Source organism: Danio rerio, chromosome 9 (assembly GCF_052040795.2).
Source record: "Danio rerio strain M-AB ecotype USA chromosome 9, GRCz13ab, whole genome shotgun sequence".
Lineage (NCBI taxonomy): Eukaryota > Metazoa > Chordata > Actinopteri > Cypriniformes > Danionidae > Danio > Danio rerio.
The window spans coordinates 40,245,958-40,265,426 of record NC_141029.1 but is presented as its reverse complement, the minus strand read 5'-3'; the positions used below and the strand labels follow the sequence as shown (position 1 = coordinate 40,265,426).

Here is a 19,469-nt window from a genome sequence, read left to right as displayed (position 1 = left end):
TGTTTAAAAAAACAAAGCTAAAAAACTCAGTGCTAAATTATAAATCCTAACAATTCCCGTTCATAATCTGACCAACAATAAAGAACACTGATACTGGATTCATTAAAAAGTTTAATTGATTGTTAGCTCTATAAAATAGGCTACATTATTGCACAATGGAATAAAATGCACAGCAACCATTTAAAATAAATCTTAAATCTGCATGAGGGAAAAAAGAGCTTTTCACAGTGTAATATATACATGGTCCTCCATATTGCATATTTCAAAGCACAACACAATCATAATCAGACATTGGTACCCTTATGAAAATTAACCATGGTTTCATTACTAATACTAATACTACAAAAATATGGTTTTTGATGTTAAAACCATGGTGACTACTAATTTCCCATGGTATTTGTAGTTAAATTGTTGTTATACATACGTCAATACAAATAATAATAATAATAAAAATAATAATAAGAAGAACATGGTTACAGCTTGTTTACTACACTGTAAAACCCCAAAAGTAAAGGTAACTCAAACCATTTGAGGAAACCGATTGCAACAAACCATTTAAGTTCAAAAACTAATCCTAATGAGTACTGCGAACTTACTCCATTTAAGTTGAAGTGATGAGGTATTTAATAAACTCATTACTTTCAACACTGAGTTCAAAACTCTTTTCAAACAAGTAGTATTAACTTTCAGTCAATTTTGAGTTAACTACACTCATTTTATTTGATAAAATTAAGTGTTGGGTTTTACAGTGTATAATAAAACCAAGGATAATTTTTGTAAGAGTAACCATTACGTGACATTTACATAATTCACTTTTGCAGGTTGCTTTTCAAATGTACATGCAGCTTGTTGAAACATAATGTCTTCTTTAGCTATGCTTCAGTCTTCTTTCTTTCCACAAAGTGCAGATTAACTTTTCTGTCTGGAGCAAGCACTGTACGATTCAGTGACCTCACCTCACCTACAGTCGGGTCTGGTCTAATTTCAAACAACTTGATTAGCTGAAATGAAAAGATGACATTACAAAAACACAATTAATTAAATAATATATTTATCTGGCACAAAAGAACAAAAAAAGCGGGCTTACCCTTGCCAATGCCAGGTACATTTCCAATTCAGCAATGCGACGACCGACACAGCCTCTGACTCCAAATCCAAATGGGATCGATCCAAATGGGTTTGGTCTGGTTCTGCCGTCTCGCAGCCAGCGCTCAGGTTTAAACTTCTGTGGTTCTGGGAAGACTTTTTCATCACGACTGATTGCGTAGTGGCACAGAGTGAAAGTTGTCTGTTAAATAAAAGCAGCTGATTAAGTGAATAAGCTGTTTAAAAAAGTTTTCTTTTAACTTCCTAATAGTATACGGCCAGCTTACATTTTTAGGGAATAAGTGTCCACCAATGACAACTTCATTTTCTGCAATAAGCCGAGCATTCATTGGCACCACAGGATACAACCTGATCAGGAAATTACATACGCAAACAGATTATAATATGCACTATGAAGCTACAAATGATACCCAGATTCCCAAAGAGCCTAAAAACATTTAGAAATGTATTTTATTCCTGCACTGGCAAAGCTACTTTCAACTTCCATCACTTCAATCTCTAATGTCAGAAGATGCTTCTGAAATTATTTTAATCTAAAAATTTTCTGCTCAACTGTTACACATTTATATACAGCGGGGAAAATAAGTATCAAACTCGTCATGTTTTTTTCCTGCGAAAAATATTTCTAAAGAAGCAGTTGACTTAGAATTAAACCAGATCTTGGTAAAAACCCAAACAATACAAACATAAAAATAAAACAAAACAAAACATATCTGAAAGATTAGTTGTGTGTAATAACAATGAAATGACACAAGGAGAAAGTTCTGAACTACTGAAATGAATTTGATACTTTATATAAAAGTTTTTTTTGGTGACGGCAGCTTATAGATGCCTCTCATATGGAGAATGAAGTCACATGAATTGCTCAGGTGTAATTGCTCATGTGGTTCTCGTCTGTCAAATCTGATCTTCATTTTGTATTTTCTATTGGATTCATGTCAGGAGATTGGCTGGGCCATTCTACAGCTTGATTTTCTTTCTCTGAAAGCATTTGAGAGTTTCCTTGGCTGTGTTTTTGACCATTGTTTTGGTGAAATGCATTCTGGTTTCATCTTTATCATCCTGATAATGTAGATGTTGGACTGAAGTAGCGGATATTCATTTACAATAAGGAAGGGCAGAGGGTTGCTGAATAACTAACTTCAATACTTTTTCCCTGCGTCATTTCATTGTATTTATAGCTTAATTGTAAATTAATTAGATTTGTTTTCTTTGCATATATTAATTTCTTTTGTTGTAATTTTAAGTCAACAGCACCTTTAGAAAAATGGTGGTGTGTTCAATACTTATTTTGCCTGCTGTATTATTATGAATATATAAAAAAATTGTTAAATTGTTAAAAAATAATTGTTATAAATTTATATTTAAGAATTAAAAAAATCTTCCTCTTATTACTATAATAATAATTATTATTATTATTTATATTATTATCATTATTAGTTTTTGCTGTTTAATACATTTTGGTAAAAATGTTACACTTTATTGTTTGACGATTATAAAGTTTAAAATATGCAGTATTTATTTCACATTTTGTAAGATTGCAAATGTCTTTATGATTACTTTTGATCAATTTAATGCCTCCTTGCTCAATAATATTTTATTAATCTATTTATTTATAAATCTTAAACCAAATGTATGAATTTATAGTATATCACAGATTTCCACTAAACATTAAGCAGCACATTTGTTTTCAAAATGACTAACAATTAGAAATGCATTGAGACAAAAATAAATGTTTTTTTGAAACATATTCAAATACAGTATGTAATAATATTTCACAATATTACTGGTTTTGCTGTAATTTTGATCAAATAATTGACATTTTTTTTATTCTTTCTCTCCATAATATTTTATAAAGATTTGACAATTGTATGGTAGACCGGAAATGGTCCTTTGGGCTGTCAAATAGTTTATTTGGTTTTTCAAAGATCACATTACTCAACCTTAAAGTTTCCTTGATGACAGCTTTGAGGTAGGACATGGTGTTCACTTCTTGTGCGGTTGGGATTCTGTCATCCTTTAAGACGTTGGTTACCTCCTGATACAAAATGTCTTGAGTTTCTGGGTCTTTTGAGAGGTGATACAGTGCAAACAACATAGTGTTGGAGGTCTAGAACATAGAGCAGAACAAATATAGAAAACATAAATAAATATATATCTTTAAAAACATTTTTGCCTTTATTAGATTAGACAATAGGATGACAGAAAATTAAGTGAGACTGGATCAGGAAAGGTCCACAAGCCGGGATTTGAAGTCAGGACACCCAAAATAAATAATTAAAATATTCATTGGAAACCTCAAATGCAAAGGGGAAATATTTTTTCTATTTCAATTACTGACTGTTGTCATTTGCTGCTGTTGTATATACTGACTATTTACTTTCAACATCAAGTGGTTCTAAATGTTTATGAGTATACTTTTTTGTTTAACACAAAAGTAAGATCATTATAAGAATGATAGAAATCAGTAAACACTGACTTCCATAGAAGGAAAGACAAATACTATGCAAGTCAATTGTTACTGGTTTTCAGCGTTTTTCAAAACAACTTCTTTTGCTTTTAACAGTAAATGATGTAAATGATGACAGAATTCTCAGTTTTGTGTAAACTATCAGTGATTTATCAAGAAGGAGGGAAGTTATTTTAAATAAAGATTATAAGACTTTCTACCAGTAACTTACATTTTCACTTATAAACAATGTGACAGGGCCTGACTTAAGGTTGTTGTCCTCCAAAAAATCATACAAAAACAAGCATAAAATCATACAATTCAATGATATTATCCTCATTTTTTGTTAAATTTAATGTGGGATAGGACTGTAAATGTATTTGTATTATATATTTGTAGTCTTTATTTATTTATATAATTTATTTATAATTTCATGCTTTTAATCAATTGATGTGAATGATAATAACTTAAATTGCTATCTCTGAAGTTTTTTTTCCTCTATATAACAGTTTTTAGCATAACAAAACTATTAAAGCTGTAGGTTCAGTTGGGCTGAGGACAAGGACAATGACAGAGTTTGTACAGTATAAAGTGTTTTTTAAAAAGAAAAGCAATCTGAGAGCCAAATAAATGTCATATTCCTTTACAGAACAACTCACAGAAATCAATCATCAGTCCATTTTAGACATTTTAGACACTTTTTATTCACTGTATTTATGTTTTCATTTTTAGGGACAGATCATGGATGTTTCTGGTAGAATGTCCCTTATATGAAAGCAAAAAATCTATATGAGCACAAATAAATAATTTATTAAAAATACTATAATTTTCCATAAAATATTAAGAACTGTGATTTTAATTTCAAAGAAGCTCTACTAAAGATTTTGCAAACATTAATAGTTTTTTTTTTTTTTTGCAAATGTGTGAACAGCTTGTAAACTTTCCAGGTTGTGTATGAAGGCCTGATTTATAACTCATTAAAAAACTGATTTCTAAATCCTCTAAACACTTTTTGTTAGGAAAAATCTGAAGAATGTTCAAGATTATCCCAAAAAAGCTTTTATATTTATGTATTAACATTAAAGTATTGTGCAAAAAAAAGAGATCAACTTGAAACTAAATATAAATGTTTATTTAAGATATAAATGTCACATTCAGTGTCATGTTACGTCTGAATATTTGCAAGCAAAATTCGCTGGCTGCATGGAAATTAAAATGTACAATGTTTATTTCGCTCACTGACATTGTTAGTCTTAAAATGAATAATTAATCTGTGCTAATACACTGAAATAAAATATTTGGTTTGGTGATCTTCAATTTTAACTTTTGCATTTGAAGTGGCGGTCCTTCTGTTGACGACTAACATAGCAACTGGATATTCAGCAGGGTACAACGCTAGGGATTTTTTTCTACTGGCCCGATTGGGCAAGTGGTTCAGATTTTTAATTGCCCTGCCAAAATTTTCTCTGGCCCCACCAAAAAAGTTAGCCATTTAGTTATTTAGCATAACTTTTCTTTAAATACAACTGACAATTTAAGAATGATTTAATTTAAATACAATACTGATTAGATTAAATAAAGTGAATGGTTTAATGTGTGGTTTAGTTGAATTATTTAGTAGACAATTTTATGTTTTTTTTTTGTTTATAACCAACCAAAATTCCTAATTTTATAAACTGGCTCATTACATCAGTCTATAATACTGTCGATATTTTTATTTTTTAAATGCATAAATATACTTTAAAATGCATTTCACTTCTTGTTCTTGCTTGATCCATCAACATAATAATCATATTAGCCGCACGAACCACGCTTACTGGGCAAACAAGTTCTGAAACACGTCTGGGCATGAAAGCATGCAATTGACAGTCGCAACTGAATTAAATTTTAGTGACAAGGCAGCACTAGCCCCGATCGGGCCAGTAACCATTCTGTATACTGTCCCGAGCGTCTTGCACACTGGCCCCGGGCCAGCGGGCAGTCCTTATTGTTGAGCCCTGATTCATTCATTCATTTTCTTTTCGGCTTATTCCCTTCATTAATCAAGGGTCGCCACAGCGGAATGAACCACTTTTATCCAGTGCATGTTTTACCCAGCGGATGCCTTTCCAGATGCAAGCCATATCTGGGAAAGCAACTGGATATCAATATCATTAACCATGTTCCTCTTACCATTAGTTTGCCATGAGAGAATGGCAAACTAATGGCCATTACTAACCCCACCCCCTACTCATTATTCTGCTTCAGTTGGAAACACATCAACATACTGCGATAAAAGTCTCAGCCATTTCTGGTTCACACAGACGTTAATGAAGATGTCTAATTTTGTAAACTTCTGTAAACTACAAAAAAAGATGTCTTACTGTGTCGACGCCAGCCAGCAGCAGCTCAGATACACTTCCATAAACATCTTTGCTGCTCATCTTGCCATTAGAAAGCAGATATGTGAGATATTCTCCAGCAACCTCCTGATTTGCATCTACACGCTTCTGAAGGGCCTCCATCTTCATGTCAATCATTTTTCCAGCTATGCATAATATATAAATGTAATCAACAACATTATAGAAAACATCATGCATGTATCTCTTGTAGTCTGCAAGAACACAATGTGGGAACTAACACACTAACCGAACTTGAATATGCCATCCCAGCCGCCAATGTACCTTTGCCAGAATGGCAAGTAATTGCGGGTCCAGTTGGGCATAAACACCACGGGCATGCTGTAGGTGAGCATCTGTGCAATAGAATTAATGAAATGTTGCGTCTCAGCAGGAATCTCTTTCTCCAGGCAGCCAATGCGTGTCTCAAACAGAATGGAGGAGATTCCTGTGGAGGAAATGGTTGCAAATGGAGTACATGTTAAATATTGGTGATGAATTAGTATGCGCAATAACTGTCATGACAAAAACAAAACACATACATGAATTCAGCCATGTTAAAATCTATGATAAAGTCACTGATTTATAATAGAGAATAAAATAACAGAATAGAATAGTATAATAATAACAATAATATTAATAATTGTCCATTGTTCTATATAGATCAGTGGATGCAATACATTTTATTACAAACACCATAAATTGCTTAGACAATATATACTGCAATATCAATAGAAGATCATTGTTTTTTTGAGATCTTATAACTTGTATTTATTGTTCAAATCTGATCTGATTGGTTGATGAAATGTTTAAGTTGTGCCATTATTTAAAGATAACATCATGGCTAAAGTAGGTTCAGGCGGGTCTTGACAGTATTACAGTTTCGTATCATTACTTTGAATGATTTCAGTTATTTGACAACTCAAAATCACCTTGATTGTGCGTTATTTTCTAATAATTCAACAGTCAGTTGTCATTATTCTGTATATATTACTGCATGCTTACCACACCTAACATCACTGTTTGATTTTGTATTTCAAGACTGTCAGGTTTTCCTTGTGTGTAGAACTAATTTCTTACACATCTCATTCACAGCCTTCTGTTTTGATTTTGACAGCCGTAGCTGTGAAGGAACTGAAATCATTCAGTGGGAAAATTTCAACACCTCATCGTCAATTATTCTGTACATAATATTTCTGTAATAAAGAATATCTGAATACAACTAAACATCTTATGCATACACCAGCTTGGTTTGGCAAAACTTGCTTTGTGCATCTTTAAAGTTGTGCCATTTGTTTAGAGAGAGGGAAAACTGGAGGGGGAAACCGGAGCACCCGGAAACTCACATGAACATGGGGAGAATATGCAAACTCCACACAGAAATGTCAACTGACCCCGCCCGGACTCGAACCAGTGACCTTCTTGCTGTGAGGCGACAGTGCTAACAACTGAACAACTGCGCTGACCCCCTTTGTGTTTCAAAGAAGAGGGATTTCTTTTGGAAATATAATAAAAAAGGTCTAAAGTTGGTCTAAAGGTCTAAGGTCTAAAGTTGTTTAAAAAAAGCTAAAGTACGCTAACAATAATGTGGTAGGGGCAGTCATAATTCCAAAGTTGACTTGAGTATTTTCTTTGACATTTAAATTACATTATGGTTCCATTTTAGAGCTAATAATACGTCAAAAGCTGCTTGATGAGTGTTTAACATAATGTTTATGTGACGCGAAATCGAAAGCAGCCTCCCCTATACTTAAAGCTAAAATACATACGAGTTTAATTTTACATTAGGCTATATGTGGATAAAAACATTTCCAGACCCATACAAATCCACACCCTCGTAATTCACACTCTGTAGTCCATGACTAAGAAGCAGAGGCGGGTGATTCTTAGTTTGACGTTTAGGTGATCATCTAGTCTTCTGTTGATCACCCCTGACCTACTTTCTGCTGAATATGAATTTCACGATCTGAATTTCTGGTTTTGAATTTAAGGATATTGAATTTCATGTTTTGAATTTCTTCATCTAGAAAACTTGAAACTGCATTTCTACAAACTGGATATCTGCGGTCTATGAATTCAGGACACAACAAATCTGAAGTTTGAAAATATGTCTATAAAAAATTCAGTTGTCTTACATTTCAGATGTTCAATATTCAAGTTATGAAATTCAAATTATGAAATTTAAATTCAAAACATTTTTTAACGTCATATAAAAATTCAGATTTATTAAATAACAATTGTCAATAGTTAAAATGAACACAATGCAAATTCAGATTGTTTTGGCATATTATTAGCTCCATACCATTTCAGACTGTAGTGATGCATGAAATTCTCCCAAAAATGTTTCCAGTATCATCAGTTCCATTCAAGCAATTAAGGAAATTAAGAATAAAAGCAATTGGAAAATATTTAAGTGGAATCCTGGAGTGGAAATACCTTCAAGAGAGAATCGGTAAAGCTCATTGGTCAGATTAGAGACCAGATCCCCTGTAGGACTCATCTCCCGCAGATAGTAAATGCGTTTGATGAAGTCTGTGATCACTGCATTCACCACATCTCCATACTGAACCGAGTCCTTTGGATGCAGCATGCGTTTATTCAGCACCGCTCGCAGTTTGTACCATTTCTCTCCTTCTCTGTTGAACAACACAGTCTCCTTTCAGAAATGCAACAAAAACGCCATATGTTGATAAGAGTTCATAAGTTTACATAACATGAAACAGCTACTGTACATTAGCCAAATGTACTTTGTCCTTGTAAAATCTCCAGACTTTTGACAAATCTTACATAAGATTGCAAAACATATTACAAAACCATTGTGCCAAATGCATTTACTCTGTGAAAGGGCCGTAGCCGATGCCTTTCATGTCCCGATATTCTGTCCACAGAGTCATGTCTCCCCTGGAAGGAAACTTCTCATCTTTTCGAAGGAGTTCCTCCAGTAAGTCCACACTGTTTAATGCAACGGATTGGAAGTTTCCGACATTGATTTTGTACAAAGGGCCATAAAGCTGTTTTTCATATAACTGGGGAGACGAAAAACAAATGGTTAAGAACATGGTGTGCTAGTAAAGACAAAATCTTGCATTGCATCCCTTAAAATAGATTGTTCAACCAAATTGTCATAATTTGCTGCTTTCAAACCTTTATAAGTTTCTTTCTTGTGTTGAACACTAAAGAAGATGTTTTGAAAATGTTGGAAACCTGTAACTATCTACTTCAATAGTAGGAAAAAGAAATACCATAGAAGTCAATGGTTACAGGTTTCCTGTATATTTTTCAAAATACCTTCATCATTTACTTCAAACCTTTGAGTTTCTTTCCACTGTTGAACACAAAATAAGACATTTTTTAAAAAATGTTGAAAATCTGTAGCCATTGACTTCAATAGTATGAAATAGAAATACCATGGAAGACAATGGTTACAGGTTTCAAACATTTTAAAATATCTGCATCATTTACTTCTTTCAGACCTTTATGAGTTTCTTTCCCCTGTTGAACACAAACGAAGATATTTGAAACAAATGTTGAAAATCTGAAACCACTGACTTCCACTGTATTTCTTTTTCCTAAAAATGGAAGTCTATGGTTACAGGTTTTCAGCTTGTCATAATTTACTTCTTTCAAACCTTTATGAGTTACTTTCTTCTGTTGAACACAAAAGAAGATATTTTGAAAAATGTTGAAAACCTGTAACCATTTGCTTCCATGGTATTTCTTTTTCCTACTATGGTAGTCAATGATTGCAGGTTTTCAGCTTTCTCCATCATTTACTTCTTTCAAACCTTTATGATATACTTTCTTTTGTTGAACACAAGATACTTTGAAACATGTTGGAAACCTGTAACCATTGACTGATCAAATAAACAACACTTCTGAATTATTCAAAAATGTTCAATTATACAAGACAGCTGTTTCCTTTCTACTCCGTGTCTTTAAATCGAACACCACCTGACAGTCTGAGAAAATAAAGAAGGTAAAAAATAATGTCAAGCGCTGTTAAAGTCACACAGTAAACAAACTTCAGTATTGGTTTCTCTCTGTACCTGTAGCTCATGCATGCGACTCAGGTAGCCTTTAAAGAGCAGTCTGTACAACATGGTAAAGATTTTGATCTCTGGAAGGTCAGCCTCAGTCTTCAGCTTTCTGTGGCCGTCCTGGACACTGACAGAAGCAGCCGCAGCATTTCCTGCTGCTCTCCTGAAGCCTGTGGCCGCTGCCGTGGGTCTCAGAAAACCCAATCCGATTCCGAGCCTTTCTGCAGAGCTCAAAGCAAAACAAACAGCCATTATGAAGGCAGGGCGAACAGTGAGGGAAACAACGATCCGGTTTCACACGGGAGGGAGAAGGAGGTGGGGCAAAAACACAGTCAAGTTAACTCTTCACTATCTGATATTATGTTGTACAGTGCTGTTTTGAAAGGTGAAAGTCCATTAGCATGCACATAATGACACTGTAAGAATTTTATTATCAAAGGGATAGTTCACTCAAATATTTAATTTAACTCATTATTTACTAACCTTCAAGTGGATTCTAACCTCAAAGAGTTTGTTTCTTCAGTTGAATACAAATGATGTTATTCTGAGAAATGCTGGAAACCTGTAACCATTGACTTCCATACACCAACCTGATTTCACCAAGTAGGACATGTTCCTGAATAAACATCTATGAATCAGCCAATCAGAATTAAGGGATGTGTTTACAGTTTATGTTAGGTTTTTAGACTTATGCAATTTTACATGATCATTATCCAGCTATTATTCCTCTCTGATTTTAGGAATAATTCAGTAATGGCTGGGTTTAGGGGTAGGGAAGAGGTATGGATTACATTTTCCAACAAAAATGATGTTCCAGGATCAACATAGATGTTTTATTCCAGGATCGCATCATACTTGGCAAAATCATGACCAGCGACTTCTATAGTAGGAAAAACAAATATGGAGGTCAATGGTTGCAGATTTTTTTTTGCAGATCTTCTTTTGTGTTTAACAGAAGAAAGAAAATCAAACAGGTTGGTGACAAGTGAAAGTAAATAATGATGGAATTCTCAGTTTTGGATGAACTATGCCTTTAATCAGAAGATACTAAGTCTGATTCGTTCCAAGTCACCATTTCTCTGCTCTTTTTCATACAGCACTCTCAGAAATAAAGGTACACGAGCTGTCACTGGAGTGGTACCTTTTCATAAAGTACAAATGTGTACCTAAAAGGTCCATATTAATGCCTCAAGGGTACATATTAGAACCTAAAAAGTACAAAAGTGTTTCTCTTAAATTTTGTTGGTACTAATATATACTTTTAAAGTACCAATATGGACCTTTTAAGTACAAATGTGTATATTTTGAAAAGGTACCACCCCAGTGACAGCTCATTTACCTTTATTTCTGAGAGTGAGTGAAGCTGTATGTAAATGCAGACCGTGGCTCTCAATCTTTCAGAGAACGTTATAGTAAACATTCTGTTATTTTCCTGGTATAATACTAAGTACAGGTTTTGAATGACATGATGACGATAAAAATAAAGGCAATTTTTAATCTGGCTGAACTCTGCCTTTAACATTCACCTTTCCTCCAGTTCCTACAGGGTGGAGGGAAAAGGCTTCAAAACAAACAAAAAAATGTTACAAAACCACATGCTCTTGTTCAGAAAGAAATGTTCTGAATGTTTAGAATTTTAAAGCATTAATAATTGTATGAATATTAATCACAAGCAAAAAATTTGGAAAATAGATCTCTACCTGACAAAAGTCTTGTTATTGATCCCAGTTGTAGGAGCAACAAATAATAACTTGACTTCTAGTGGATTATTTGTGGCAGAAGGTAGATTTGTCTGATGAATGATCTGTGGAATGCATCACAAATACTGCAGAAGACCTATTGAAACCCACATAGACCCAAGATTCTATAAGAATAAGGGTAATCTAGAGGCCTTTGCCTTTCATTTAAGCCACTTCTAATACCAAATGATCAACTAGTCCAGTTATTATTTGTTGTTCCTAAAACTTGGATAGGGACAAGACTTTTGTCAGATAGTGCATGTCCCGCTCACATATAAGGCATGATTCAATATACACAAAACAAACCTCCGAAATACAGCCATAATAACCAAGCAAAATACACAAATATTCCACAAGTCTTATTTTATTACTCCAATTTTTGAGCATTAATTTGTGAGCAAGAACTGTTGCTCTTGACTGCTCTTCAAACAAAAGTCTATGAAAATCTTCAGTCCTTAATCTCTGCAATGTTTTTGATAGCCCCGGCTGGGTCAGTCTTGTAGAGCATGAAGTGTCCTTGTACCTGAGCGGCGCTAAGATCTGTGTGAGCGGCCAGTGCTTGTTCAGAGAAGTGATCTGCCTCGGCTGCAGACTCCTGAGGGTAAAACCTCCGAAACATCTGAGTCAGCTGCCAGTGCGAGCAGTGGCCAACATACTGCTTCAGATCCACACGGCCGGGGCGGACGAGAGCCGGATCGAGTCTTCACATCGAGGAGAAGAAAATGAGAAGGGGAAGGAAACAATACCATTTTACTAATACCAAAGACTGTTCAGAGTCCCAAGTCTTATTGACCACTGGGTACTTCATGATTAATGTTTTTAATGATTAATAATGGACTAATTTATTTAAAATAAGTAAGGATTGGACTACAGAAAAGAGTGATCGTGTGATAATAATTGAGCAGTTATAAAGACCAAAAAAACATTTTATGAATTGACAATATTTAATGTTTGTTTTATTTATTATGTTTGAATTAAAAAAAAAGATTACACTAACATAATTTTTTTGATCACATAAAATATCCTTTATAAATGAAATATTGTGTAAATTATTTATTTTAAGAGATTAAAAAATATGTATTTTGCAATAGGGAACAAAAAATATTTAAAAATATATACAGACTTATTTAACATAAACTAAATATATTAAATATATACTAATAAATGATGACTAAAAAAATATTTTAAACAATTTTTTTTAATGTCAGCAAAACCTGATTATTATGTACAATTGTTTAAAGCAAGCATGTTTGTTGGGAATATAAATGACATTATCTAGGATGCAAAAGTACAATGAATATCAGGATATTCTAAAATAAAAATAATAAAATACAATAAACACCCCTTTCCACACTTCTTTAACGGCCCATTCACATGGGGTATCAGCATCAGCACTTCCCATTAGCTTTGAATGGGTGACATAAAGCGTTGCCGAACTGAATTGCAGATCCGTCAGTGCTGCATCAGTAGTGTTGCTCGCTGCAGAAATTGGGAATTTCTCAACTTTTCATTACTTTTCATCAGATCGCTTTATGCAAATACCCCTAGCTCAAACAGTAGCCGATTGCAGACTAATTTTATTGGCTGACGCTGTTATGATGATCACGTCAGCCCTAACTTCAGACATGCCCTCCGTCAAGCATTGACGCTGAGGCCCGAGTAAATCGGGCATTATTGTAAAGCCTTTTGTGACTTAATGTCTGTGAAAAATGCTACATAAATAAACCTTTATTTACTTAATATCCGTATATACACTTAATTGGATTTTCATTCTATGAAATAATTATATTTGTTTATTAAATATAATAAGTACAATTATACAACATTTGGATATTAAAACATCTGCCAGGATCTGACCTTCATTGCACTGTAACACACACAATTTATTACCACCAATCTTCCAATTCCTTGTGCTATTATAGCCACAATTTCACATTCCAAAGTCCAAAAAAAAAACTAAATCTTCATGGGGAAAAACAAGCCTTACCTCTCAATGAAATTAGTAGTCATGAAGACAATTCGGGCCTCTGAAGATGCCACTCCATCCAGAGCATTCAGAAGCCCACTAAACGTAAGCCGTCCCATACCTTGATAGGCCAGTGGATCTGTGAGAAAAAAATGGAAAGAAGATTATATTGTGTCATCAAGATTCATCACAGTATAGTTAGGCTGTGAATATTCAGAAGCACAACAGCAAGACATACTCTCGGTGGGCAGCAGCTCGCGGCTGACAAAGGCTGCATCTACGTCCTCCAGCAGGATGATGCTCTGCTGCGGAGCGACGCTTAGCAGGTGATTGAGGCGATCATCAGACAGGCTGCGGTCGCTCAGACTCATCAGACAGATGCTGTAGCCCAGCTCACCTGCCAGAGCAGTTCTGAGAAGAAGAAAAAGTACAATAAGTATACAGAGATGTGAAACTCTGAATGAGCTATATGCACAGCTAGTGTTTTTCAGCCAACGATAAACTTCCAGTGAAAGGTTAATGTGACTGTTTTCAATTTCATAAGGTTGCTTTTACAGCACGGATGTTGTAATGTACTTAAAATACAATCAGTTAAATAGACTTAAGCATTTATTTTGTTATTCAAGCATAAAATGAGATGAAAGACCATGCAAAAGCTAGGGATGTCAGTAGTAGTAGGCTAGCGTAGAAACTTCAATACTGGGGTCAAATACGTTTTCATATTTTGAAGACAGGGAAATGGAATTTAATTCAGCGCTTCTTATCTGGTCTGAAACCAACTTTATATCGCACATCAATCAGGCTGTGAAGATCACAGATTTTTTAAAGAAATCAGATCTTAAACGTGCCGATTTTGTGATGGCAATACAGTTCACTGGAAGCGATTGGGCTGACTGAATATTAGAAATCTTTGTGCATATACCCATTGTACTTTGTTATTTTAAAGGGTTAGATTTTAATTAAATTTTAATTAATTTTAATTAAAAATGAACCCCTAATGAGGTTAGTATAAGACTGTCTACTTTCAGTCGAATAAAATCAGAGTAATTTTATTAATAATCTTGTGCTTTTCCAGCTTTACAATGAAAAGGGGTAGGTGTTTTCTTCAATAGTCCAAAAACAAGTGCAATAAAGCACATCCATCCATAATAAAAATAATAGTAAAGGTCTCCAGCTGCAAACTGATGCATTTTTATTTTATTTTAAGAAACAATTACATATTTTAAACTTTATAAACAGTTGTGTATTTTCTGAGATACACATTTTTCTTCTAAAGCTTTGTGTTGTTGTTTTTTATCATTTAGCACCACCAGCTGGACAGCAACGTGAAGCATTACAGATGACATAAGCAGATTGTAGTAGTGACATGAATAAGAAGTAGAAGCACACAAGCATTTGAAAAAAACATTTTTTTTAAATAAAATTAATTTATTAATAATAAAAAGAACAATTAACGATTTTATATGATTTTTAAATGAGATATTAAATAATATAAATTCCTATTTTGAATAAATATAAAATGAGAAATATTTTTTCAGTGATGCTTTTTTGCTTCTCTTTATCTCAATGGCAAATATGCATCACAAGCTCCTGTCAAGCTGCTGGTGCACCAAAATATGCACGTCTAAAGAAGAAGAAGAAGAGAAAAAGAAGCAAAGAAAACAGAAAAACAGTTGCTATTGTAGAGCAGAAAAACCACAAAATAATTATTACAATAACTCTGGTTGTAATTATCTATAAAAAAGGAAGAGATGCCTTTAGGGTGAGTAAATTGTGGGCTGATTAATTTTTTTTTCATAGAGCGGTGCAGGATTAATGTCATAACTAGATGAGTTTACTGTGGGTTCCTTCTGGATTTCCCTATAAAGTTTTATAATGGGGATTTTCAATAATGAGTAAAATAAGGTCTGAGGTAGACATGACTTGACAATACCACATGCAATATCTACATGAACATAAAACTTCCACAAAAATAACTTTTTCTACAAAAAGTTAAACCATTGTTTATTACAGAAGTTATTTGAACTGTGCATAGATCAACTTTACAACCTTAATTGATAGTAAGATGAACTATAAAGAAAGCTTACATAAAGCTGCTCTTTCCACAGCCAGGTGGGCCATACAGCAAATATCCCCTCCTGTATGGAATGCCTGATTAAAACACATTCAACAACAAAACAAAAAACAATACTTTTATTTAGAATAATATTTTTTCAAGATCTATGCAGGCTAATAAGGAAGCAAAAAAAAACTTTTCATATACTGGTTTCTCAAATATGGTGATTTGGAGAGAATTGTCGCCCGGTCGCTTAGCCTTCGCTATCACCATTCATTACAATAGACTGTGAACAGTTTAATTTTCTATCAGACATTATTTATCTGACAAAGTCAATATAGCAGATATTGCCTGTTTGCTAAAACGTTTTTCAAAGATATATTAAACGATCTAAATTGGACAGGTTTAATTTATTTAATGAATTCATTGTAATGGAGAAAATAATAGCAAGTTAATAATAAATCTTTACATGTTTATAAAACATATTTTCACATTTAATAAATATATGTGCTGTTATATGTATATGTATATATATATATATATATATATGTATATATATATATATATATATATATATATATATATATATATATATATATATATATATATTAGCTATATCAAGATTTTTATGTGGGTTTAAAACAGTAAATCTAAAAATGAATGAAATCTTAATTTATTTGTATTTAAAAATGTATTTAGAAAAATTGTCTTAGTTTTTATATTTTATTACAAAATGCTAATGTAAAATTAAGTAACTTTAAAGAATATCATGATTTAAATTTCGCTCATGGGCGCTAAAATAACGTGCCATAATTTGGTAGGAAAATGTTGCCATCTAAGCAAACTAAATGAGACAACATTTAGATCCTGAATTAATTAACTACACTCAATCCTACAATTAGACAGTCTAATTTCTGTTTTCTTTGTGTATATGGTTAGTACAGTACAGTGGATAAAGTCATTAAGTTTCTTAAATTATTTATTTTTAAGTATTTTGAGTACCAAAACACACAATACGCAGCATAGAGGCTAAAATTACCGCTACGATATAAAAATAAAGTAATAACTGAGAGGAAACTAAACTGTTCGCAGTCCATTATAATGAATGGCAATAGTAGCAGCGGCTGGGCAACCGATTCCCTATTCCAGTTTTAAATGCCGTTTTTGTGAAATAGACCTATTATGATATTTTTTTCACCTCTGTCAGTGTACCACTTAGGATTGCCTATGAACTCCTTTACATCATCCACAATCCTCTCCGCCACTCCACTCTCCAGCACTACTGAAGACAGCGGCCGTCTTCTCCTTGGAAAACCAAAGGGTCTCCACTCCGCTCCCATTGCAGTGTACATCACTGTCCGGCCCTCTTCCTGCTTTAAAGCAAGTTCACGTGCTGCACAGAGACAGAAATCTATCATTTAGGCTGCAAAATAGTTCATCTGACGTCTCTCTTTAACCCCACCACTTTTCTCTTATTTCTGGAAGTTCTGAAAGTGTCGTTCATTTTACTTCAGCTTAGTCCCTTTATTAATCAGGACTCGCCACAGCAGATTGAACCACCAACTTATCCAGCATATGTTTTACACAGCGGATGCCCTTCCAGCAGCAACCCAGAACTGGGAAACATCCATACACACTCATTCACACACATACACTACAGCCAATTTAGTTTATTCAATTCACCTATAGCGCATGTCTTTGGACTGTGGTGAAAACCGGAGTACCTGGAGGAAACCCACACCAACAAAGAACATGCAAACTCCACACAGAAATGCCAACTGGCCCAGCTGGTACTTGAACCAGCGACCTTCTTGCTGTGAGGTGACAGTGTTAACCACTGAACCACCATGGCGTGTATGCAAGTACATAGGTCCGCAAAATAAATAACTATTTTAGTGGTATTTGGGTATTTTAATAAAAATAATCTTACATACTGTCCCTTTGACCAACATAATTTCAAAGGAGGCTTAAAGTTTGTATGTTAGTGAGTTGTAGGGAATAAAATGTTTTTTCTCAAACAGCAAGGAAAGAAAAATGGGCATTAAAGTTAATACTGAGTTAATAGAGTTAATACTGCACACTTGAGTTCTAGGGATTGTTCACCCCGAAATGTAAAATGTCCTAACTGTTTACTAACCCTAACACTTACCCTCAAGTGGTTATAAATGTTTCTCAGTTGAGCATAAAGGGGGCATCATGGTGGCACAGTGGAAAGCACAATCACCTTACAGCAAGAAGGTTGCTGGTTCATGCCTCAGCTGGGTCAGTTGGCATTTCTGTGTGGAGTTTGCATGTTCTCCCTGTGTTCGTGTGGGTTTCTTTCAGGTGCTCCGCTTCCCCCACAGTCCACAGTACAGGTGAATTGGGTAGGCTAAATTGTCCGTAGTGTATGTGCATGAATGAGATTGTATGGATGTTTCCCAGTGATGACATATGCTGGAAAAATTGACGGTTCATTCCGCTGTGGCAACCCCAGATTAATAAAGGGACTAAGCCAAAGGAAAATTAATAAATAAATGAACACAAAGGAAGATATTCAGAAAAAGCTGAAACCTTGTAACCATTGACTTCCATAGTAGAAAAAAAGGTTACAGGTTTTCTTTAAAATAGTTTCTTTAATAAAGTTTTGAAATAAGAGAGTGGAGATTGAATAATAAACTATTCATTTGATATAAAATTTACAACAGGTACATGGTGAAGAACAAACGAGCAAAAACAAACCTTCCTGAAGTATGTTGAAGAATGTCTGGCGGTCTCTTCCCAAAGCAGTAAAGGTGACAGACTCCCAGGGCGTTCCAGTGTGCAGGTCCATCATCTGCTTCTCCCTGACCCGCTCCACTCTGATCCACTTCCTTCCATACCTAAAAAAAAACGCAAGAACCTCAATTAGAGAGATGAAAAACTTCAATGCATCAATGACAATAATGTAGACAATCTTACCATATGATGTGGTTGCCTGGGCTTGGGTGGAAGTCAAACTGTGTGTGGACTTTCCCACTCTCGTGCTGCATGTATGAGGTCTCTACACTCAGATGCTGTGTGTGTTTGGCATGTTTGGTGATCCAGCTTAAGAGCCAGTGGTAACTTTTATCTTTGCTTGGAACCTCCAGAGTGATCATGTAATGCCTCCGAAAGAAAATCATGCCAACCTGTGCTCCTTTTCTGGCAACTGCAAGTGCCGTGCCAACACCAACTAGTCCAAATCCTGCCCCAAAATAAGGATTGTCCTTCAGGGCTCCAATAAAATCTGACAGGGTCATGGTGAAGGTAACTTCAGGTACTATTTTTTTCAGTCAGGACAAATATGCATCCTGCTTTCACAGCAAATAAGGCTAACGCATTTTTATCTTCATTTTCAAGAGAACCTTAAGACTGACCGAACTTCATATCAAGCTGTCAAAGAAGAGGTATTTCTTATCAGTTAAATAAATACAAAATTAAACGTCACTTTACTTACGATAGTGTAAATAAGGTCACGTATTTACAAACAACCTTTTTCTCCTGTTAGCTTAAAACAAAGGAAAAAGAAGCCAATCAAATATAAGTGCATGAAAGCAAGCGTTCTCTATCATTGCAGAATGATTGAATGACTTAAGCGAGTCGAATCTTCACAATGACTCGGTTGAACCGACTCACAAAAGTGAATCCTACGTTAAAGGGGTAGTTCACATAAAAATGGCAATTTACTCATCTTCCGTATGTGATTACAACCTTTTATGAGTTTCTTGTTTTCCCAT

General features: G+C 34.4%; 2 protein-coding genes across 3 annotated transcripts; both read right to left on the bottom strand.

Moving 5' to 3' along the window:
- Positions 1-93: 93 nt before the first annotated feature.
- On the bottom strand, positions 94-10,244 carry cyp27a1.1 (cytochrome P450, family 27, subfamily A, polypeptide 1.1). 2 transcript variants are annotated; one of them, XM_087268239.1, is made up of 9 exons: positions 9,981-10,244; positions 8,770-8,960; positions 8,371-8,570; positions 6,185-6,382; positions 5,920-6,083; positions 3,051-3,217; positions 1,374-1,455; positions 1,088-1,288; positions 94-1,001 (listed from the first exon to the last, which is right to left on the bottom strand). In XM_087268239.1, exons 1-9 carry the CDS (start codon positions 10,221-10,223, stop codon positions 873-875), a joined length of 1,575 nt encoding a protein of 524 aa, XP_087124365.1. In that variant the 5' UTR covers positions 10,224-10,244; the 3' UTR covers positions 94-872. The 2 variants fall into 2 exon arrangements, with proteins under 2 accessions (XP_087124365.1, XP_087124366.1); XM_087268240.1 differs by lacking the exon at positions 9,981-10,244 and adding an exon at positions 9,776-9,893 and having other exon boundaries at positions 8,770-9,138.
- A 1,819-nt stretch (positions 10,245-12,063) lies between these two features.
- bcs1l (BCS1 ubiquinol-cytochrome c reductase complex chaperone) lies at positions 12,064-19,323 on the bottom strand. Its single transcript, NM_201182.2, is given in 7 exon segments — positions 12,064-12,411; positions 13,698-13,815; positions 13,915-14,087; positions 15,764-15,827; positions 16,931-17,125; positions 18,454-18,593; positions 18,673-19,323. Coding segments are annotated over 7 exon segments (1,263 nt in total). The 5' UTR covers positions 18,993-19,323; the 3' UTR covers positions 12,064-12,158.
- Between the last annotated feature and the right edge of the window lie 146 nt (positions 19,324-19,469).

Bases quoted from the DNA above. Each gene is read 5' to 3' on its own strand.
- cyp27a1.1 (XM_087268239.1), bottom strand. From the start codon at position 10,223: ATGGCTGTTTGTTTTGCTTTGAGCTCTGCAGAAAGGCTCGGAATCGGA. The intron at 6,383-8,370 runs GTATTTCCACTC...TTTCCTCCACAG, and splicing joins TTACCGATTCTCTCTTGAAG to GAATCTCCTCCATTCTGTTT. The intron at 1,002-1,087 runs GTAAGCCCGCTT...TTTTCATTTCAG, and splicing joins TGTACCTGGCATTGGCAAGG to CTAATCAAGTTGTTTGAAAT.